This window comes from Crassostrea angulata, chromosome 8 (assembly GCF_025612915.1).
Source record: "Crassostrea angulata isolate pt1a10 chromosome 8, ASM2561291v2, whole genome shotgun sequence".
NCBI lineage: Eukaryota > Metazoa > Mollusca > Bivalvia > Ostreida > Ostreidae > Magallana > Magallana angulata.
In genome coordinates this window covers 7,866,502-7,892,324 of record NC_069118.1, presented here as the reverse complement: position 1 = coordinate 7,892,324, position 25,823 = coordinate 7,866,502, and the positions used below count along the sequence as shown (strand labels likewise).

Below are 25,823 nucleotides of genomic sequence, written 5' to 3'. Positions count from 1 at the left end.
AATTAGAGGTCTTTCCACCTTAATATTTTAATTAGTTGCTAAATTGCTAAAAAATATACAAAAAATTCTCATACCTATAATAGATATTGTACTATAAAATGGAAAAACCACAAGCCCATCAGTGATTTTAAAAGATTTTTTTTTCATTTCAAGTCATTTAAGAATTCTATGTTGTTAATTGTAAACATTTCTGATTTTTTTTGCATATACTCTGTACAAAACCGAACCAAGTGAATATTCTTTACACAATCATATAAACAGAAAATCTAACACCACAAGAGCGTGTTCTAGAGGCTAGCTATCTTTGAACAATATGGATTGGTTGACTGTAAAAACAAGTTCCACTTGAGTAACCACATGACTTGATGTGATACCTGGCTGACCCAATTAAATACCTTATTGCGCAATGTAGCAAGCTATTAAAACCCTAACTATAATATTGTATTTCAAAAAATATGAACATTCATTAATTAACAGATTTCAAAATGACCTTGACCTTTGAGCTATGTGTCATTTTGTTCGGCCAAGGTAGACGCTTTCATACAAAATGGTCCGAAGACTCTATGATAAGTAATAATAATAAAAGTTGGAAGTGGTTTCAATAAAGTTTCATTACTTTTAAGGGGAATAACTGCTAGAATGGGGCAGCAGACATTGGTTAAAATTTCAAGTCTTTATATCTTATGGTTTCAGAGGAGTAGCGATAACAACCATTAAGTATAATAGGGGCAATAATTCTGTAATTATTTAAAGATGTGAGCCAAGGGTTTATATTTTAAAATGTCTTTAGATGTCCTACTACATACATGAAAAAGTTTTTCTCTAGCACCTTAAACTAAAAAAAATATAAAAACTCATTAATTAACAGATTTCCAAATGACCTTGGCCTTTGACCTATATGTCATTTTGTTCGGCCAAAGTAGACGCTTCAATCCAAGTGGTCCTAAGTCTCTATGATAAGTAATAAAAAAGTTGGAAGTGATTTTTTGGAAATTTAAATACTTTCAGGGGCAATAACTACTTGAAGGGGGCCCTCAGATTCTTTCTGTATGAATACATTGAAAAACCCTCTAATTGTATTGAAGATGTTGGTAAAAGTTTCAAGTCTCTATCTCTTATGGTTTCAGAGGAGTAGCGATAACAAGCATTTCCTTTTCAAAGGGCAATAACTCTGTAAGTTTTTTGACACATGGTCAATTGGTACCATAACTTTTCATGAGCAATTACATAAAGTTTAATTTCTTAAGATATCCCTAATAACAAAAAAGTGACTCCGAGGTAAATAGAAAAAAAAAGAAAACGAGGAGGTCTTCCGTCTGATTTTAGAATTTGAGATATATGTTCGATCCTGATTTTGCTATTTAAGAGCTAAACATGATTTAGAATAGAATAGAAAAACAGGGTCTACATTTTAAGGGCCAGATACTATTTTGTTTCAGGGGGATAAGATCTTTGTTCAACAAGTGTTTAGAAATTCGTCACCGTTCTAAAGATATCTGAGAAAAAAAGAGTTTTAGGGGCCAGTCCCTTATCTCCTTATTGAAGCCGCTGAACCAAATTTTGAAGGTTGCATTTTGTAAAGAACATTATTTTGAGCATCTTTTCCTTTTTGAGATATAGGTGGTCATAGTTTATGGATTCTTGACCCCTAAATAATCCTTATTACATAACACATGAATAAATCATTACATTACTTGGATACAAAACTTCAAGATTGACATATTTGCTTCTATAACGTATCACAAAATATCCCTAAGTAAAGGGCTATAGATAAAAGACTATAGAGCCCTTTGCACCCCTAATTTTAGGGGTCAGCCCCTTTTTCTTGACATAAAAAAGGTCATTTAAATCTCAACACATTTTGTTCAACAACTGTTTAGAAATTCGTTACCGTTCTTAAGGTATATGGGAAAGAAAGTTTTAGGGGCTGATCCCTAAACTCCTTATAGGGGCCGTTTAACGAAATTTTGAAAAATGCATATTATTTAGTACATCATTCAAATTATCTTATATTCTATACTGCATTTCAAAATATTTTTCCTTTCTGGGATATTGGTGATCAAATTTCTGGAATTTTGGCCCCTAAAAACCCCTTATTATGTAACACATGAATAAATCATTACATTACTTGGATACATAACTGTAAGATAAACATATTTGCTTCTATAACCGTTCACAAAATATCCCTCAGTAAAGAGCTACAGCTGAAAGAATTTAGAGCCCTTTGCTCCCCTAATTTGAGGGACCAGCCCCTTTTTCTTGGTATCAAATGAAAGATCTTGTAAATATAAACTTTTTTTGCTTTACATGTGTTAACAAAATATTTTTGAGAAAAGAGATAAACTAAGAAAACCATGAAAAATTACGACTTTTTTTAGTATCAATTTTCGGGACCAGGTGAGCATTAACGCCTTTTGAGCATGACAAATATGAATGCCAAATTGCACATCTACAATCTCTTGTCTACAATCCCTGAAAGTTTAAACTCAATATCTTTTACCGTTTAGGAGGAGATCCTTGGACAAGCCGACCCTCTGAAAATTGCTAAAACGTCATTTTCTCAAAAACGGAAATGACGTCATCAAAATAATTTTTTTATTAAGTTCGGATTAATATCTATTAGATTTGAAAGTTTCACGAAAATCGGTTTAGCCATTTCCGAGATATCGCCTGCACAAATTTTGTAAGAAAAAAAAAATAACTAGATACGATCTCGTTACGAGTAACGTGTAGGTCGTCCGTCCGTTTTTTTTAGTTTAAATGATACCATGAAATATCGATACAATTTCAAAATTACCCCCCCCCCCTCCCCCCAATTTTAAGATAAAGAATTAAAATCCCTAATTACGTCAAACATGGGCCTGACGATGACTTTTTTCAAACCGATAATGTAGAGATCAACAACTTTGATTTTATGATGCATAGGAAAATATTTATCGTTTTCAAGTTATTCGTAATAGACTTCACGAGTCTCTTGGTCCCTAATTAAAGGGGCCAGCCCCTTTTTCTTGATTTTATTGGATAGAACTTTTGATTTTCTACTACTTTTGTTCTATATGTCTTCAACAAAATATCAACTCATAAAAAGATACTGATCAAAACATATGGAAATTTTGATTCGAAATCTGTACTCCATTTTCGTGCCTAAGCGAGCTCCAAGGAATAGCGCCACTCGTGCAAAACAACTAAATAGTGCACAACTTCAAACCATGCTCTACGTATCCTGAAAATTTCAAAGTCATATCTCTAATACTTTCTGAGATCAGCTCTGCACAAAATTGGTCGTAAAAAATTACAAAATCGACCGTAAATCCGCACCGGAAGTGACGACGACGACGACAAAAAAAAAACAAAAACAGATAAAATTCAGATAATGTCCCATCATCTGTGAAAAAATTGTTGAGATCGGTTGAGCAGTTTTCGAAAAATCGTGTGCACAAAATTTGGACAAAAAAAAATAAAAAACAGTACGAAAACAATAAGGTCTTCCGTTGGAAACGGAAGACCTTAATAATAGGGAAAAAGAAACCGAACGAAAACAATAAGGTCTTCCGTTGGAAAACGGAAGACCTTAATAAAAAAACATAAAGAAAACAAGAGGTCTTTCACCTTAAAGGTTGAAAGACCTAACAAGAGATCATTCACCTGAAAGGTGGAAAGACCTAATTACCGGTGACGTATTTACTGGCAATTGCAAATGATATATACATATAAATGTACATATGATGTACCCGTTCTGGTATGTGACATATTTACACTTATAAATATATTTAGATAACTGACCCCCATTTATGATTACCGGTACTGTAATTAATTAGCCTCTAGATTTTACTCTTTCATATATAATGAATATCTTTCGGTATACAATCCGAAATTTTATGTTTTGTTTTTGTTGGTTCCTTATTTAGTGACAAACTGGAAGTTGTTAGAACGTACTTGGAACGTAATTCAAAACATGCTGCTGCCCCCAGGACTCATTTTTACTTACTAAACTCAGGTGTTAGGCCATGTACGGAGTAAGTTTTATGAATACCTTTTCACAGTAGTGCATATATATCATGTTTTATTAGTTAAAAACTTAAAAGTAATTTTCATGTAAATTTTATAGACAACAAACAAATTTAAACAAACACAGGGGTTTCAACAATTTATTTTGGTCTTGTGTATTGTAATAAGCTCATATATTATATTGAAATATTAGGTGTATTTTGACATTACATGTGAATTAAATGGGTTTGATTCTGTAATATGTATCTAAATATTGTTTTATTGTACTTGTTACAGTTTTGTACCCTCTCCGGGGGTTTGGATCGCAAATAAAGTTTGCACAGTACAAAATCCTGGTCAGACTTTTAGAACATCGGAATGGCTGCGGGAGGGCATGCTACGATTTCAAGCCTTAGAATCAAGAAAGAACCGGAAGAAGAAGAGAACATTCGGACCCACACAGAACAAGTTCAGGAGAATGTTAGAACTCCTTCAGGAAAAGCGGAACCGAAACTGGAAAATCCAGCCACAGATAAGAAACCCAAAACCAAAGGGATCCAAGACATCAGTGAAGAAAGCTAAATCAGTGGGATCCAGAAAATCAGGACTTTCTAATCTCTCCAGTGTTAGTACTCTATATCTGAAGCAGAAGACAAAAGTAGAAGAAGCCCGTGTTAGACTGAAGTACGCCAAACAAGAAGCAGAATTGTTAAAGGAGAGTGCTGCGCTGAAAGCGAAGATGGACATTCTAGATGAAGAAAGGCAATTTGAGGATTGCAATCAAGGATTAAATGTCTTAAATGAGTGTTTTGACTTAGAGCCGAGCGATGAAGAAGACGAAGAGGAGGAATCTAATGACAGTGATACTACCGACAACCGTGAAGCTCGTGTTAAGCAATATGTTGAAGAACAAAATCGTATTGCAGGTGCATATAGTTCCCAACCTAATCACCAGGAACCTGTCTCGTATGATAGAACCAACAGTATTCATTCAAACCATGCAGTACCCTCACATACAGAAACTGTGCCAACCACTACAGATCAAGGAAATATGTGTGAAGAATTCTCAAAGTTTATGGTGAAGAATGACATGCTCCTTAAAAAAAATCCATGAGTTTGATGACAGACCAGAGTTTTTCGGTTCTTGGAAAAACACGTTTTTGAACATTGTTCATGAACTTAATCTAAGTCCAGCAGAAGAAGTTGATGTACTTGTGCAGTATTTAGGACCAGAGTCGAATAAAGCAGCTCTAAGTATTCAATCCGCAAACTATAGCGACTCACGCCGAGCAAAAGAAAGGATCTGGCGCAGATTGAATGAACGATATGCTAGACCGGAATTGGTGGAATCTTCTATCAAACAGAAACTAATGTGCTTTCCCAAAATCACAGTCAAGGAACTGAGAAAGTTATATGACCTTGTAGATATTGTCGTAGAAATTGATTCTTTGAAGAATGATGAACAGTACTCTAGTCTTTTTGCCTCTTATGACTCTTCAGCTGGAGTGAATTTAATTGTGAATAAACTTCCGTATCAGTTACAAGAAAAGTGGACCAATGAGGCGAGCAGATACAAAGAGCAACATAACTTGGGTTTTCCACCATTCCATTTCTTTGCAAGCTTCCTGGAAAGAATGACAAAAGTGAAAAATGATCCATCTTTCATTTACGAAGATACAAATTTTAAACCATATAAGCCAAGATCTCAAACAACATCTCACTCTGTTTTTGTGAAAAAAGTGGATGTGCCAGTCATGAACTTTTCGACAGAATCAAAGACTTCTTCACTTGTGCTATGTCCTTTACACAACACAAACCATACCTTGAATAAGTGCCATCAGTTTCGTGAGAAACCACTACAGGAACGATTAAAGTTCCTAAGAAGTAAAGGACTTTGTTTTAAGTGTTGTGGTCAAAAGAGTCACCTTGCTAAAGACTGTCGCTCAGTTGTAGTGTGTAGTGTATGTAAGGGAACCAACCACCCAACAGCGTTGCATGAAAACAAACTTGCCACCAGTGATCAAGATTTTGACAAAAACAATCCTGCGCGGATGAAGACTGAAGAAGTGACATCAGCATGTACTATGTTATGTGGACGGGCTGGTGCAAGCAAATCGTGTGCAAAAACAGTATTTGTAAAAGTCTACCCCAGGGGAAATCCAGAGAAGGCCATTTCTGTGTACGTTATTATAGATGAGCAGAGTAATCGCTCACTAGCAATGTCAGCATTCTTGGACTTTTTTGGTATCCCTGGACCTGAAATGCCTTACACTTTATCATTGTGCTCAGGAAATACAACAGAATATGGCAGAAGATGTTCGAACTTTATTATAGAGTCCTTTGACGCAAGCTACACGATTGATCTACCTACGCTCATAGAGTGTGACCAGATACCGAACATAAGGGATGAAATACCATCTCCAAAAGTAGCTGAAGCTTTCAGTCATTTAAAAGACATTGCTGAGTTCATTCCCCCTGTTCAGGAAAGTGCAGAGGTATTGTTGCTCATTGGAAGGGACCTGCTGCCTGCCCATCATGTCTTAGAACAACACATTGGACCTATGCATGCGCCATTTGCACAAAGGTTGCGGCTGGGCTGGGTGATTATCGGCAACATCTGTCTTGGTACAGCTCATCAGCAAAACACTATCTCAGTACACTGAAGGATGGAAGGACTACTCTGCTTGAGCCATGTCACAATTAAATTAATGTTGAAGAAAATTGTGTTTTCTCCAGAACAAGTGAGGACAATTTACCTGGACTTTCTATAGACGACAAAGACTTCTTACATCTCACGGAGACAGAAATATATAAGGTCCTGATGGATCCTTGACAGCTCCTCTACCCTTTAGAAGAAATCGTCAACGTTTACCTAATAAGTCCCAGGTCCTAAGAAGAGCTCATTCCCTGGATGTCAGCTTAAGGAAGAACCCCGAAAAAATGGAACATGTTATCGCATTCATGAAGAAAATACTTGAAACTGGACATGCTGAACCGGCACAACACGTAGACTCTCATGCAGAATGCTGGTATTTACCACTATTTGCGGTGTATCATCCGAAGAAACCAGGAAGCGTTAGATGTGTTTTTGACTCTTCAGCTAAATATGAAGGGATTAGCCTCAATGATGTATTATTAACAGGACCAGATCTTGTTAACCCTCTGTTAGGAATACTCTGGAGATTCCGGCAACATCCTGTTGCTGTTACTGCTGACATAGAACAAATGTTCTATCGTTTTTCAGTTCCAGAGAAACATAGAGACTACCTAAGATTTATGTGGTATAAAGACAATGACCCAAGTCAAGACCTGATTGAATATAGAATGACTAGACACGTGTTTGGTAACAGCCCATCGTCCGCTGTTGCTACATTTGGACTTCGGAAATGTGCCGATGAGGCAGATGATGATGTGAAGAACTTTGTTGAAAGAAATTTTTATGTGGACGATGCCTTAATGTCATTTGACGGCAGCGAAGAAGCTGTAGACCTATTATGTCACACAGAAAACTCTCAAGGAAGAGGGAAATATTCGTCTGCACAAGATTTCATCAAATTGTCTGGATGTGATTAAATCTTTCCAAGTAGAAGATCTAGCCAAAGAGGTGACGGGTATCAAACTGGATCTAATTGAAGCACCACTTTTAAGAAGCTTAGGAGTCAGTTGGGACATCTCCAAAGACTCGTTTACATTTCAAGTGTCTAGTACCAAGAGACCATTTACAAAAAGGGGTGCCCTCGCAACAATCAATGGACTATATGACCCGATTTGTTGCTCCAGTCACAATTCAAGGCAAGTTTATCCTACAGGATCTGATGTCATCCTCAACGGACTGGGATGAACCGCTTCCACAAACGTTGAAGTCCCATTGGAGCAACGGGGTGGAATCCCTTCCTGAATTACAATCTATTCTTATACCCAGATGTTATATCAACTTACCTTCATCAGATGTGAAACGTAGAGAACTCCACATCTTTTCTGATGCTTCGCAGAGAGCAATTAGTGCAGTCGCATATCTGAAGATGTACAGCATCAATGAAGATCATCATGTCAGTTTCATTCATGGAAAAGCAAAGGTTGCCCCTTCTCAAGGCCATACCATTCCAAGACTGGAATTATGTGCAGCCGTGCTTGCCACTTAACTCAAAGACACCATTATGCAGCATTTGTCTATACCTATTGACTCTATCGCTATTTACACAGATAGCCGAGTCGTGCTCGGATATATAAACAATGAACACAGACGTTTTTATGTATATGTTGGAAACCGAGTAGAAATAATTCGTCATTCAACAACAGCAGACCAATGGAACTATGTATCATCTGAGGACAATCCAGCTGATATAGGTACCAGATCTATTCCTCCAGGCGAAATAGGACACAGTGCTTGGTTACAAGGACCGTCGATTTTGAAAAATGGACGTTCAGAGGAACTTAGAAAAGCTTTGTATGAACTAGTAGACCCAGATGAAGATAGGGAAGTGAGACTTCTGGTTGTATCTTCGAAGAAAACTTCCGCTGTACAACATACATCATTCGGTGTTCATCGATTTGAAAGATTTTCTACTTGGTGGAGCCTTCTGCGAGCCATAACTAGGATTAAACGTTTGGCCATGTCTTTCCAGAAATTTCAGAAAACTTCAGAAACATTTGTGTCTCCTGTCACACCAGATGAACTCTCTCAAAGTGAACTGTTTATTGTAAAGCAAGTTCAACGGGAATGCTTTCCTAAGGAAGTTAGTGCTCTTATGGAGGGTAGAGAATTACACCGAACAAGTTCTATTATCTCTCTGTCTCCAATACTCGATTCAAGTGGAATCATGCGAGTTGGCGGTATATTACGACATAGCAAAGGAGCTGAATATTTGGAAATTCATCCAGTAATTATACCAAAAGGCAGCCATATTGCTGATCTGCTTATTCGTCATTATCACGCTAGTGTCCATCATCAGGGACGCCACATCACGGAAGGAAACATTCGAATGACCGGTTTCTGGGTCGTTGTTTGTAAGTGAAAGGTGACATCTTTCATCCATTCATGCGTTACCTGTAGAAAGCTAAGAGGAAGATTCGGAACGCAAGTTAAGGCCGATCTACCCGAAGACAGACTTACTCCCTCTCCACCCTTTTCATTTGTTGGAGTGGACACATTCGGTCCCTGGAATGTTGTAGCGAGACGGACCAGAGGGGGGCAGGCAAACCAGAAAAGATGGGCAGTGATATTCACGTGCCTCGTGTGTCGCGCCATCCACTTAGAAGTGATTGAAGAACTGAGTAGTAGTTCCTGCATTAATGCGCTCAAACGCTTTATGTCAATTCGAGGCCCAGTACGACAATTCAGGTCAGATCGTGGGACAAACTTCGTTGGAGCGGTTAACGAATTGAAAATTGATTCAATATCAGTTGAAGATCCGCCTGTAAAGAACTTTCTGACCAAGAACCAAGCGATATGGATTTTCAACCCTCCTCATGCTTCCCACTTCGGAAGGGTATTGGAGAGGATGATCGGAGTTACAAGAAGAATTCTTGACAGTATGTTGTCACGTACTGACTCGAAGGGAATCACCAACGAAGTTCTTGTCACATTTATGGCTGAAGTATTCTCAATTGTAAATTCAAGACCTTTAGTTGCTGTTTTGACCCCCTAACATCTTACTTACTTAGAAAATGGACAGTAGTATGTTGCCAAAGGACTTACCAGAAATGGATCTCAAAATAGCTTACCGATCTCAGTGGAAACATGTTGTTGTCCAATCCCAAGAATTCTGGAAGAAATGGCGGATGCAATACCTTTCAAATTTACAAAATAAACGCAAGTGGACAAAAACGGAAGTAAACCTTACAGAAGGGGATATTGTGTTGTTAAAAAAAAGGTGAAGTAACCCGAGACCAGTGGCCCATGGCTGTTGTCGAGAGGGTATTTCCTAGTGCTGATAATCGTGTCCGCACAGTACAGATTTGCGTTGCAAAAGACAGGAGGAGTTTTATCCGCCCAACCGTGATCTTATTCCACTGATGCGAGAATGAGTATTCTATTTGACAAGTGATTTTTTGTATGATTGACAATAGGCCATAAGAGTTGTGTAATTTGCATTGAAAGAATTATTATGCTAGAATCAATATTATATTCTTATGCATGTTAAGTGTAGTGATTTCAAGTAGAACTCACTAGGAGGGGAGTGTGGTGGTACACAATCCGGAATTTTTATACCCACACTTTCTAAAGAAAGTTCGGGTATATTGTTGTTACCCTGTTCCGTCCGTCCGTCCGTCTGTCACGTTTTACTTTCTCAAACTGCTCTTACATCTTATAAACCAGCAAACTCCACTCTTGGAGTTTGATTTGTGGTATCATGTTGTTTTGAAAAAAGGTTTTAAAAATTCTCTGCTAGTCCTGGGGGTCAAATAATTGGTAAAAATGACGTTTTTTCACAAAAAACCTTCTTCCTCGAACTCCTCCTACATTTTCAACAGTAGACAAATCATCTCTTGGAATATGTTTTAGGGTTTCCTATAGATGCGCAATAAGGTTTTGGAATTTTCAAATTTGTCCTGGGGGTCATTTAATGGCTGAAATATGAGGTTTTTTTTTTTTTATTATAAAAAACTGGTTTCAAAAATTTCATTTTTTTTTGGCAGTATCCAAATGATCTTCCAGAATATGATTGGGGGTGTCATATTGAAGTGTGATCAGGTTCCAGATTTTTTTTATTAAGGGGATCAGTGGACAACAAAAAATGACGTTTTTTTGCAAAAAAAGTATGGTTCCCAGAACTCCTCTAACAACTTTTGGCGTAGATACGTCATCTCCTAGGATATAATTTGGGCTGTCCTATAGATGTGCAATAAGGTTTTAAAAAGTTAAATTTCATCCAGGGAGTCAAAAAGTAGCAGAAAATTGACGTTTATCACTAAAATAAACCCATAGATCCAAGAGCTCCTCTTATGATTTAATGAATAGACACATCATATCTTGGGATATGATAGGGACTGTTCTATAGATGTGCAGTAAGGTTTTAAAAATTTAAATTTCATCCAGGGAGTCAAAAAGTAGCAAAAATTGACGTTTATCACTTCAAAAAAACATTGATCCTAGAACTCTTTTTATGATTTAATGGATAGACACATCATGTCTTGGGATATGATAGTAACTGTTCCATAGATGTGCATTACGGTTTTGAAAAATTAAATTTAACCCTGAGGCCCATTACCTACATACCTTTTGATGCCCTTCAAGAATATATATGGTTAAGGGGTGGGGACCTCAACCGTTTTCGAGATATTCGTGCACTTCCTGTTCAAGGGGGGGGGGGGGTCATGACCACCTCCGGGGCCCATGACCTACATACCGTTTGATGCCCCTTGACACGAGGAACAAGAGTATATATATGGTTTAAGGGTGGGTATCTCAACTGTTTTGAAGATATTAAGGGACTTGCTGTTTGAGGGGGTCAGGACCTAAATAATATTTAATGCCCCTTGACATCAGAAACATGAATATATATGGTTTAGGGGTCATGATTATAACAGTTTCTTAGATATATGGTAATTTCAAATTCCTGGGGGGTGGGGATGACCCCAGGGGTCAGATCTAATAAACCCTATATATTGCCAGTAACAGTCAATATATGATAATGAAAACCCTTTATTATTATCTTTGTCCGTTTTCGAGTTACCATTTACAATAGAGTCTACGATTCTTCTTACAAGGTTCGATGTCCCCCCCCCCCCCTTTTGACCCCCCCCCCCCGAAAAGTGGTTGTTTAACCCAAAATGAGAAAAATCAAACCAGGGTACACAACTTGATATGCAGGCCTATCATATCCTATAGTTTTGTGCAATTCTGTTCAGCCATCTCTGAGAAACAAGTTCAGAGCGGGAAAGAAGAAAAAGAAGAAGACGAAGAATTAATACATGTAGTAAATACCGCACAAAAACTATACGTCTCCAAATTTCATTCGGGAGACTTAATATTAAAGATTAAATAGAGATAGGATCACCAAACATCAATAATTTAAAGATAATTAAAAATTCTGAAGGAGGAATAATATCTTTTGATTTAGGTGGGGATCTCAATGGTTTTTATGATATTTGTTAATTTCAGGAAGAGCACTTGGGATCATGACGTACATACCATCCGAAATGATTTGAACAAAGAAACAATAATATAATATGTACATGGTATAAGATTCAATTTAAGAACCCAGATAAAGATCAATCATCTATGTTTTGTTATATTTCCTATGTATATATACCTGTATTAGTTTGTGTTTTGTTCTATACTATTCATGTTCATGACTGTAGTATGGCTTAATCTTATCTTAAATTACATTAAAAAATTGTCAAATATATGACTTGGAACACCCACCCCCAAACAAACTGAAATATTAACTGTTCTCCCCCCCTTAATTGTCGAATGATCTATTAAAATCAAAATATAATTTAGTTGTCTAAAAACTTTTATAAACTGGTAAAAAATGTTATTCTTAAAAAAAATTGCATTACACCTTGCATAATTGACAAATGATCTATTGAGATATGATCAGAGGTCATATTTCTACCTTGGGATAACTAACTATTATTCATTGACAAGTTAAGATTAATAACAATAAATGATTCAAATTATAAATGTTTATACTCCACATTCACCCCCTCCACCACCCCTCCCCCAATCTAACCTGGTTCTAAAGATTAAGTCCTCTTAATACATTCTTACATGTGTACAGTAGCATATTTTAAATCATTTCTTGATTGCTTTTTTCTCTCCTGTTGCACATTAACATTTTGGAAATTGCTTAATTCAATTTTTAAGATTTATAAACAAAATGTTATATGCATGTGTATTCGCTTATTTGGGGCCATTGTAAATCTCCTAGACAAAGCAGTGTCATCATTAGGCTAGGAATTACCCACATGGATCAAACACTACATATGAATAAGATAAAATACTTTATTATTTCTAGTTCTAGAATGTCAGAGTGTTTCCACGGGGGCATAATTTATATACAATTTTATGCGCAATGACAAAAAGAGCAAGAATAAATTATATGCATGGTTTAGGGATGAGAATTTGTTTATTTGATTCATTATAATACATTAAGAAAGAAATACTCATTCGTTCCTATTATAACTCATATAAAAATGATAAGTGTCTACACTTACTTACTGTAATACACAAATTTAATACGAAATTATTTATACAGGGTCAATATGGGTTCAACTCAATAGTGCAAGTGTGACATTTAAATGAAAAAAAAATAACTTTTTAATTAAAATGAGAGAAACTTTACAAATGCAATAGAATAAGTAACGATGAAAAGCTTATTTAAATATTAAAAGATGATGATACAGTATGCTGTCAAAGGGAGATCACATTTAGTAAGTGAAAGTAGAACTTATGTATGCTGACATCTCATTATATTGTGCTTCTGCTACTACATGTATTATGCTTACCTATATTGGTCAGCCTCATAATGATAATACAATTAAAACACAATAATGCATTCCTTTAGCTGATCTTAACTAATCCTTTTCTGCATATGGAAAACACAGACATGTATGTATACACGTGAACCGGCCATTTAATCGAAAATCTGGGTAAAACTAGTACCCGCTAATGAGACCTGCAGACCTGTGTTGTGTACGTAACTTCAGACAAAGATCAGTTATTTATAACATGCATGTATTTTTATGACCTATTCCACTTGCACCATTTTATTAGGTAAATAACAGCGTTAAGGTGGTGCAGGACACCTGCATATTGTGATGTATACTTCCTACTAAGATAAACAATAAAGTATATTAAATACTAATTAAATATTTACCCCCCCCCCGCAAATAATGTTACCTAACATTGAAGCGCAATGGGTTAGAGCGTTTACATGTCTAAGAGCGTTGGGGTCCAAGGTGTATTTTTGGTAATTTCACTATTGATATAGATGAAGTTTCATGGGGGGGGGAGGGGTTGGACCCCTCACTCCAACCCCTTCTCTAAATCTGTGCACACGATGATGTACATGTAGGCACACAGAAGCAAATCTAATACCGGCAACCGCCATGGGGAGGGGGCATAATTTAATTTTCAATTTTGTTTGTAATAATTATATAGACCATTATACTTTCTATGACATGAAATGTTAAGATTATTGATTAACTGAATATTCACTGCAAACAGTTCAGCCCCAAATTGCACATAAAGTGCTGCTCATTTTATCATATGGGAAGGGATCTCATCCTTCAGTTATGAAAATTATAATTTTTAAATGTATTACCAGAGCTTGCATGTGGCCTTCATTTTTAATTAAACTGGTACAAAACAGTGTTATTTAGGGCAAACACTTGGTACGGGTATTACTGTCTAATGACAGTTTCTAGTATGTTTTGTTTTTGTTGGTTCCTTATTTAGTAATAAACTGGAAGTTGTTAGAACGTACTTGGAACGTAATCCAAAACATGCTGCTGCCCCCAGGACTCATTTTTACTTACTAAACTCAAGTGTTAGGCCATGCACGGAGTAAGTTTTAAAGATATTAAGGAACTTACTGTTTGATGGGGTCAGGACCACCCACAGGGCCCATGACCTACATAACATTTGATGCCCCTTGACATCAGAAACATGAATATATATGGTTTAGGGGTCATGATGATAACAGTTTCTGAGATATATGGTAATTTCAAATTTCTGGGGGTGGGGATGACCCCAGGGGTCAGATCTAATAAACCCTATATATTGACAGTAACAGCCAATATATGATTATGTAAACCCTATATTATTATGTTTGTCCGTTTTCAAGTTACAATTTACAATAGAGTCTACAATTCTTCCTACAAGGTTCAAGGTTCGACCCCACACCCTTTTGACACCCCCTCCCCCCCTCCCCCGAAATGTGGTTGTCTAGCCCAAAATGAGAAAAATCAAACCCGGGTGCACAACTAGATATGCAGGCCTATCATATCCTAGAGTTTTGTACAATTCTGTTGAGCCATCTCTGAGAAACAAGTTCAGAGCAGGAAAGAAGAAAAAGAAGATGAAGAATAATAATACATGTATTAAGAACCGTACAAAAACAACAAGTCCCCAATTTCCATTCGGGAGACTTAATAATAAAGATTAAATAGAGATAAGATCATCAAACATCAATAATTTAAAGATAATTGAAAATTTCTGATTCTAAGGGGGTCAGGATGACCCCTTAGGGTCATGACTTACATGCCATGATGATCTGATGCGCCTGCATGACCTAAGGAGGAATAATATCTTTGGATTAAGGTGAGGATCTCAATGGTTTTTATGATATTTAATAATTTCAGGAAGAGCACTTGGGATCATAACCTACATACCATCTTAAATGACTTGAACAAAGAAACAATAATATAATATGTACATGATATATGATTCAATTTAAGAACCCAGATAAAGATCAATCATCTGTTTTGTAATACTTCCTATGTATATATATACATGTACATGTATTAGTTTGTATTTTGTTCTATACTATTCATGTTCATGACTGTAGTACGGCTTAGTCTTAATTTAAAATTACATTAAAAAATTGTCAAATATATGACTTGGAACCCCCACTCCCAAACAAACTCAAATATAAACTGTTCTCCCCCTGGGTGTCTAAAAACTTTTATAAACTGGTAAAAAATGTTATTCTTAAAAAAAATTATATTACACCTTGCATAATTGACAAATGATCTATTGAGATATGATCAGAGGTCATATCTCACCTTGGGATCAATAAGTAGTATTCATTGACAAGTTAAAATAAATAACAATAAATGATTCAAATTATAAATGTTTATACTCCACATTCACCCCCCTCCCCCAATCTAACCTGGTTCTAAAGATTCAGTCTTCTTAATACATTCTTACTTGTGTACAGTAGCTAATCTTAAATCATTTCTTGATTGCTTTTTCTCTCGTGATTCACATTAACATTTTGGAAATTGCTTAATTCAATTTTTAAGATTTATACACAAAATGTTATATGCATCACTTCCATATGTATATTTCGCCTATTTGGGGCAATTGTAAGTGTCCTAAACAAAGCAGTGACATCATTAGGCTAGGAATTACCCACATGGATCAAACACTACTGTATAACATATGAATAACTTAAAGATAAACTACATTATTATTTCTAGTTCTAAAATGTCAGGGTGTCTCCGAGGGGGATTATCTATATACAATTTTACGAGCAATGACCCAAAGAGCAAAAATAAATTATATGGTTTAGGGATGAGGATATCAAATGTCAAAAGTTAACAAAATATACAGTGTATCATATCATTTCCTATTTCATAAAGGCAGGGGGGGGGGGGGGTTAAAGACATCACCTGGGGGTCAATAATGTACTTTACACCATTTGATGCATCATAATGACATTAGAAGATATTTTGTATTTTCCCGTTTCGTGGGGTCAGAACAGTCCCATAAGGTCATGACCTACATTGTATTTGATGCATTATAATACATTAAGAAAGAAATACTCCTTCCTTCCTATTATAACTCATATAAAAATGATAAATGTCTACACCTACTTACATGTAATACACAAATTTAATAAGAAATTGTTTATACAGGGTCAATATGGGGTCAACTCAATAGTGCATGCAGTCTGACAAATGAAAAAAATAACTTTTGCAACTAAAATTACAGAAACTTTACAAATGCGATAGGATAGGTAACTACGATAGGCTTATTTAAATATTAAAAGATGATGATACAGTATGCTGTCAAAAGGAGATCACATTTAGAAAGTGAAAGTAGAACTTATATATGTATAATGGCATCTCATTATATTGTGCTACTGCTACTACATGTATTATGCTTACCTAAATTGGTCAATATCATAATGATTATCCAATTAAAACACAATAATGAATTCCTTTAGCTGATCTTAACAAATCCTTTTCTGCATACGGAAAACACAGACATGTATGTATGGGTGTTGCTAAAACGCAGAACGGAAAACGGAACGGAAAGCGGAACGGAATGGAAAATATCATCACGTTTATCACTTAAAAAGGGTATAGACTGGCCAGAAACGATTTACTTTGTATCTGTTATTTATATCTAATGAATGATTATCAACATGTTGTTATCTTATTAATATTCATATGAATGTCTATCAATTATAGCATTGTATTCATTCGGCTTTAGTTGAGTACAAAACGGAAAAATCATATGTATACGAAATGTGAAACATTAACATGATTAAACGAGCAAATTAGCCATAAGTTTTTACTTATTTTTCTTATATGGTATTGCTATCATATCAGCGTAACGTACGCAGTTAGTGAAAGCGTTTTATGCGTGTTTTGAGTATTTTTATATTTCAAATATGATGTACATGTATATACCTACATCAAAATTGAATTTTCGGTGTTCTAGACGATCTTTTATCATACAGACGATACAGTATCATTGAGATGGAAGAAAAAATCAAAGTACTGAAGTACTGAAAGCCGGGCTCTTTTGGTGTGTCTTTTTATGCATATTGTGTAGTAAAGACTGAAAATATCTATCTATCTCCCTCTCTCTCTCTCATGCTTTTGATGTCGGCAAAGAATCAGAGAGCGACTAAATTTTGTAAGCGGCTATAAACAAAAAATATGTCTGTCTAGTAGAAGTTAAAAAGTTCAACAGTTGCTGCCTTGAATTTTGCAACAAGCATTATATATTCAATCCCCGTTTCTTCATCGCGCAGCAAAGTAGTTCATGGAAATTCATGCGCATTGTATGTGTCCAAAATGCATAGTAATGTTTTAAAAACACGTTATTAATAAGAAAACTAAAAAAGATAGACAATTCATTAGAAATTTAAAAAAAAGAAACAAAATGCCAACACTTTTGACAAAACGTGGCTCTTTGTGTAACTATATGGTATAGCGGAAGCTTTACCTTGACGCTGTTTGGTTTTTTGTTTATTTGTGCTATTTATAGTAACATTTGCGATTTGCCTGCCTATAGCCAGGACTCTGCTTTCAGCAGAGCCCGGCTAAAAACCGTAGGATTGACAACATTAAAAATTTAAATACAGTAAACATTAAAATACCCGGTAATTTGTGAAACTAGTAATTTGTGAAACTAGTATTTTTAGCAATGCAATTTTGTTTACGTTTGCATTACTTAGAGCAGTTGTTTATTCCAGCAGCTATATACATATGATCCGAATAGAAAGCTCTAGACGTTGCCTGGTTTGGTTTTCCGATTATATATTGGGACTATAGTCTGTCGATCCCAAAATATTCATGCAGCACATTTGGAGAATTTATAATTAATAATATAATCCATTTGGAAGTCACTCAGAAGACCTTGCACAATTTTTCAACACTATCATCCGGGTCTGTTGAAATGCAAAACCCCGTAGACTTCTTTTTTTTAGCCGTGCATTTATACCAGCTGATAAGCTAGAGAGGACGTTTTAAAGAAAGAATAATGAGAATGTTTAATGCTTCTAGAAGAGAATCGCTTGAACCCTGAGGTATATATAAATATACAGCAAAAAGTGAATCGATGATATTTTGGGACAGAATATAGTGGTCAATGCATGTACTGTTAATTTTGAGGAAATAAATATTCTTGAATAAATAATCTAATATTGCTAATCTTTCAAAAAAAATTAAAAAGGTACATAAAGTATATCGTTTTAGCATGATTAACAAATCTATGAGGTAAATAACATTAGATAAGATTTTCCATTTTCCCTTCCGTTCCGTTTTCCGTTCCGCGTTTTAGCAACACCCATGTATGTATACACGTGAACCCATCTAATCGAAGAGCTGGGTAAAACTAGTACCCGTTAATGAGACATGCAGACCTGTGTTGTGTACGTAACTTTAGACAAAGATCATTCATTTGTAACATGCATGCATTTTTATGACCTATTCTTCAAATCCACTTGCACTATTTTATTAGGTAAATAACAGCTTTAAGGTGGTGCAGGACACCTGCATATTGTGATGTACATGTATACTTTCTATTGAGATAAACAATATTAAAATATATTAAATATTGATTAAATATTTACCCCTAACATTGAAGCGCAATGGGTTAGAGCGTTTACATGTTTGAAGAGCATTGGGGTCAAAAGTGTATTTTTGGTAATTTTACAATAGATATAAATGAATTTTCATGCGGGGGGGGGGGGGGTCTGGACCCCTCACACCCACCCCTTCTCTAAATCTGTGCACACGATGATGTAAATGTAGGCACACAGAAGCAATTCTAAGACCGGCAACCGCCATGGGGAGTGGGCAAAATTTAATTTTTAATTTTGTTTGTAATAATTATATAGACCATTATACTTTCTATGACATGAAATGTTAAGATTATTGAAAATTACTGAAAATTCACTGCAAATAGTTCTACCCCAAATTGCACATAAAGTGCTGCTCATGTGTATTATCATATGGGAAGGGATCTCATCCTTCAGTTATGAAAATTATAATTTTTAAATGTATTACCGGAGCTTGCATGTGGCCTTCTTTTTTAATTAAACTGGTACAAAACAGCGTTGTTTAGGGGCAAACACTTGGTGCGGGTATTACTGTCTAATGACAGCATCTAGTTTTATATTGTCTTAATAAATCATATCAAGTATTTTGACAACGATTTTTAGCTTTGATGTTTATGTTTAACGTTAATTTATTTCCGATTTTAACGGATTAAGTTGTAGACAATTTATCTTCATTAAACTGCCCTTTTGTTTAATTCTTGAAATTAAATAGATTAAATCATGCGATAGAAAATACTTGAATCATTTTATTTTAATTGCTTTCATGCATTCAATATGCCACGAGGAAAACCCAAAGCAAACAAGGATAAAGGAGCCACGTGCTCCGGCGCCGGCGGAGGTCCGTCAAAGCTTGACTCAGGGACGAAAAAGAGAAGAGCGTAGAGTCCATTAGATTCAGAACAGCCTACCATCAGTGCCATACAGGTCACACAAGTACCTCCGACTGCTGTCGAGGAGCAACAGCAGGCAGCAACAAGCGCATGGATTGAAAACCCAGCAACTAGTGCAAGCACATGGAAATGTACGCCCGAAATGTTGGCAAGCAGTATGTACCAAATAGCAATTGTTTCGCAAAATATTAAGGCCAAAATTATTTGTTAAGCTTATGTAGACCTTGCTTTGCTGTTGAGTAATACAAATGTAATGCCTACAGAAAAATCTATCTATGACAATGAAAAGGGGGAACTGATGACAAGAGAAACGAGTAAACCATTGGTAAAAATTGACAGTATTGAAAAGTGGACAGATGCGTTCGTTCATTATATATAGCAGTATCTATTTATCAGCCCATATTGATTTCGTTCAAAGTTTATTAGAATATTTGCATGATGTTAGGGGGTCTGGGTTTTAAAAGCTACAATGAGAAATTCCGGCTACGGCGTAGCATGGATCCCTCAATTGCATGGGGAAAGGTAGAGAGCGAACTATGGCTTATTTACATGTCTCAATCTACCTCATCGCAAATTGCTTCCACTGTTTCCCAGCAGTCTACCAACATATGTTTTGATTACAATTACAAGGGTACTTGTATTCGCCCAGTTTTCTTTTATCACCATCCATGCATCAAGTGCCACGGTAACCACCCAGTATTCCAATGCCCGCTTGTACTATCCTACCCTCAGTCTCAAACTCGGGTCAGCAACAGTAGGTTTAACAACCAGTCCTAAGTTAGTTAACCATCAAGCATTTGCCCCCATTCGTTTTCGTCTCCGAGCACTGCTGCCTCGGGTCCCCAGGGGGAACCCCCAAGGCATAACTGGCCTACCACTACCTATGATATCGCGTATTCCACCAGAACTATGGGAAATGGCAAAAACTCAACTTTATCCAGCTACATTTGATGTCTGTTTTGCTTGCTTTCTTATACCTAAAAATTTTGAAATATTTTTTATTCATTGTCTTTTGTAAGACTAAAGGAAAACTTAAGTGTAATTTAGGATAATTACGTGCAATATAAAATGCTATTATCTTTATGCTTGAATACAAAACATGTTTTTGATCAGCAATGAAAACAGCTGCAAAATGATTCCATATTTTTTTTAATTACAGTATGGTTTAATGGCATAATCGGGGTGTGTACATGTGTAACGCACTCACTTGAACTTTGTAAGATGTATCTCTTTTGGAGGCCTGCACCGATGAATTGATTACTCGATATTCTTTATCAAACATAGAATTCAACACTCGGTCACTCTTTTCTGCTGCCTCACTCTCCCTTGTTAACTTTCTGTTACCGTCAACATACGTTGCCCATTACGCTATTGACAACCCATACCTTTGAATGCCCGGGAGTGTATATTCTCGCGATTTAACTGAAGTAAGAGACTTACAGAGCATTTTGATAATGTGAGGTGGTTAGTTTGCTACACTGTAAAGTTTCCGATTTTACAGCAAACATATGTATCTGCGATTTGCGGCTAATAATTACAATATTACTTTTTGCTCAAGGAGTTTTAACAATGCACTTAATTGCTTTTATAGCAGCTTGAAAGTTTTTCCTCTCAAGTTTTTAAAAAAAAAGTAGTTTCACACATACCTTTTTTTAAAACTCGTTTCATGGGAATTTGGCATTTTCCCACTTCTTTTCTTGATGTTTTTTCGGATTCATTGACAATTTCAATCCCATCTATGAGAAAAAAAATATCTAAATTATGTAATTTAATGATATATATATTTAGATGTTTCTGACTGTGTTTTGTTGTGATCAATTTTTAAATTAATTAAAATTTTAAAAATTAATAAAAAAAATGGGTTTCGTTAATGTGAACTGTATCCATAATTCATTTCAACCCTGAATTGATGAACACTACCTAACGTATCCAGAAAATTGGAGTATTCTATGCGCAATTTTCCGTTAGAAAATGACTTAACATCAATTTACAAAAACTCAAAATCTAAGTAATGCACACACCTTCAAAACATGTCTAACTAATCTGTAAAACCATAAGTTCCTTTCGTGAAACTTTAGTATACAAAAGGGGTACCCTTTATGCAATATTTTGCCAAAATATGATTAATTTCGACAGCTCAATTTTTTTCATGAGTTACAAGAAATCCAAATCCTACCAATATGCACATTTCTTATATATGTACAATTATCCTTCAAAACAACAACTTTCTATCTTGAAAATTGTAGGTGGAGTTATCGATAAAACAGGGCTACCCTGATGCAATATTCTGCCGAAAAATTACTATATTCAGAAATCAAAATCCATGCAATATGCATTTATATATATATTTATATATTAAACTGTTTCCCCACTTCTAAAGGGAATTTACTCTAAATTATACTTATAGAACTGAGGAAACCCCCCAAAAAACAAACATTGAACAGGTACAAGGATGTAAATTGCATTAGATTCAACATAGATTGTTTTGAATTGAAATTAATCTTTCTAATAAAAAAAAAACGTTAATGTGTCTCCATAGACACAAGAGTTCAAGGTATAGACTGGATTTTTCTTATTCTAAAAATAGATCCCATGCCGACTGATAAAAATTGTGTACCCTTTTTTGAGACAAAGTTACGACATATGGAAGATTCAAACTTTTTCTCAACAAAAGGTTGTAGAGAAGACACCAATGAACCCCGTCATATTTTTTTCAGATTTTTAAATCTTCACAATTTGTCTGTAGCTGCGCAGTTCGACAGCTGTTTTAAGTGATTAAAAGGCATTGTCCTGTCTTCCATTCCAGGTCTTACATTAGTAAATATACATTACCATTATAGGCCAAAGTGATAACAGATTCAAACAAAACATCTTCTGAAGATAATGGAGTATTGTCTTCAAGAACGGTCACCTCTGTATGAAAAAAAATTATATACAATAATTGGATATGGCATTTTGTTTTCTTCTAAAAATTAGACTTTTACATCTTTTTTTCGACAAATTGTCCAAAACAAATTAGAACTGTCGTCCATCATTTTGAAATTTTAAAAAGATTTTATTCAAAGGAAATTTTCATATGTCATAAAACCACGTCCGAAGAAAGTAACACATTATTATTCGATAGCGTACACAGGCAAAAGTGGCTCGCATGAATTTCATATGAAATTCGCATGAAGTTCATGCGAATTCTTCGCATGAGAAAGAGACGAAAAGTAACATGCATGAATTTCATGCGAAAACTTCATGCGATTTTGACATAATTTTCATGCGAATATCATATGATAAAAATTTCGCACGATATTCATGCGAAAATGTATATCTTATGTTTCATTGTTGTTTCATGCGAATATCATGCAAATATCATGCAATTTTCATACAAAATACTATGCAGCTTAATTCAATAGTCTTGAAATCTTGATGTCTTTTTATCTAAAATTGAGAATATTATAAATTTGAGAATATAATCTGTTATATTTTGAAAAGAAAACTGAAGTCTTAATCAGTTTGCTTCATACAGAATTAACGTTAACAGAAAACAATGACAATAATCTTCTTAGGATAATCTTCTTTATTTAGATGAGAACAAAATTCAAATTTCTTCTTCCACTTCTCGAAAAGGCTTGTTGCTTCATCAATCTACAAGAAAATATACATAATGCAGTGTTCATGAAATTTTCCTATTACTGAATGGAATACTGGTATATATTTTGAATGTGAATTATTAATATTGGCAGATAAAAACAAAATTCATTGATACATGACATGCAGTTGTTAACATGATAAATGCTCGTTAAAGAAGATTTGATCAAATACAATAAACTTTTTGTCATATCCGAATACTTCCATTCTCACTTTATCACTCTGGTCCATGTCCTTATTGTAATTTTATGCTTTCAGTTTGTGAGTTTATTTAATACATAAGCCAAATCACTCACCTGAGCATCAATAGCCATAACTTATCAAATCTACTTTATGCTGCCAAATACAAAAAATTTGGACAACTTTGAAGAGTACTGTACTGTTTAAGAGGATTTTCAAATTTTTCCTCACATAATCATCAAGCCCCTTTTGTTGTTTCAATTTTTTAGGAAAATATTTATAAATGTCAAAAACAATTTCTTTTGTGGCCCAACCCTAATTTGAATTTGAATCTGCAATACCTCAAAATGCTTCCATACAAGTTTTAGCTCTTCCGACCAAAGGCTTTTAAGATTTTTTTTTAAAATAACAACACATTTTTTATCATTCTAATTTCACTAAAAAAAGGTGTGACTTTCATTGTTCAATTAACAAACTGGAATTCCCTTTCACCTAATAATGTTTTGTGTCAAGTTTGGTTAAAATTGGCTCAATTGTTTTAGAGAAGGAGAAAATGTCAAAAGTTTACAGAGGGTGGAGACTGTCCTGGGGCAGAATTAAGACAGACAATAGTGATCAACACATGAACTTTTCGCTCAAACCGGTTGTCTGAATCTCTTAAATGAGCTTCAATGTTAAACATTGGTTCAAATTATCATACAATTCTTAAATAATAGAAGTATTACTAACCACTAGCCTATATCCGTGAATTTTTCCTAAATGGTGTTGGTTTTTACGCTGTTAAAAACTTTTCCAAAGAGTCTTTGCAAATCTGCATGTTCAAACTTGAGGTTCTCTGCAAATATTTTTGTTGCATTACTAAATGATTTCATTCCTGTCTGATCTTATAAATATCTAAATATAATTAAGTAATATAAGTAATACAGCTATTGTAATCTTGATATTATTTAATAATTCACATCTCCTTCACAAATTCTTGACTAAACTAAGTTGTTATGCTTACTCAATTACGAACCTGCTATTAATGGCGGAAAGACACTCTAGAAAAATATGGGAGGATCTTTTCTTCTCTTCTTTGGACTTTTGGAAGAAAACAAGCATATGTAATAAACAATTTTCAAGCTTTGGATTGGCTCGAAAAATCTCAGTATATTTAGTACTTTGATTTATCCTCACCTTTTATACAGCCAACAGGCATGCATGTCATATCCTGTTCACACCATCCAAATAGTAACAACTCCATATCCGTGTAGGAATGTTTTTGTCATGCTTCAATGAAAAAGATATCAGATATTTTATTGCATAAGCCCATAACATTACGCTAAAATTACGCTACAGAAAAGATATAAGCAAAGTTTGCTCTGGTCATCATCACACAACATTTAATTTCATCTTTATTATGCAGTTATAAATAATTGTGACGAATTCTTTATAATAGTTTGCAAAAATTTCGAATGATATTTTTTTTTCATCAAAACGGGAAGCAGAGATCTTCCGATATATACATAAAAAATTCATGTTTCCTACCTCTGTCAATTACTGTACTCCAGTCTCGTTCCTGCTGACGTCACATATTGCGTATATTTTTGGTACCGAGAACCGTCGGGATGGTGTTTGATTTTACATAGAGCAATATACCAAAAAGCAATAAATCAGATCAGATTTCGTAATTTAGATATGATTAGAATAATTATCATTAATAATTTAAAGCGCTACAGGTTGATGTGCATCTTTTTTGTAAGCCCTTGCAAACATTTTTATTCGTTTCCGAAATCCCGTTCGAGTTATCTCCCGCGATAACTTATATGCAGGCAGACTGAATTTTCTCTAGCTGCAAAGTTATGTACATCGGCACTGGCTGATCAGTGATGCAAGCCAGCAGAAACTTTACATCAACATCATCAAGATGTGTCCGATCTATCGTACGATTATTTACTCAGCGATTGAAAAGTTCGTGATCCTGGCTTCGGATAGGAGAGGAGCGGATCGTCAACATGCAGGTACCCTAGAACTACGATGTTTCAAGTGTATGCATATTCTATGTTTACATGTTATATGTTAACTTACGTTGCCAGATACGTGTTTAGATACTGAAAAAATC

General features: G+C 35.2%; 1 protein-coding gene across 3 annotated transcripts in view; it reads right to left on the bottom strand.

Moving 5' to 3' along the window:
- LOC128159711 (uncharacterized) overlaps window positions 1-25,823 on the bottom strand; it is a 140,952-nt gene that overhangs the window by 57,110 nt on the left and 58,019 nt on the right. For all 3 annotated transcript variants that reach the window (XM_052822892.1, XM_052822894.1, XM_052822895.1), the window contains 2 exons: window positions 22,736-22,816; window positions 21,550-21,639 (listed from right to left, as the gene is read on the bottom strand). In XM_052822892.1, the coding sequence (XP_052678852.1) occupies window positions 21,550-21,639; window positions 22,736-22,816 (171 nt within the window). The remainder of the gene's footprint in view (window positions 1-21,549; window positions 21,640-22,735; window positions 22,817-25,823) is intronic.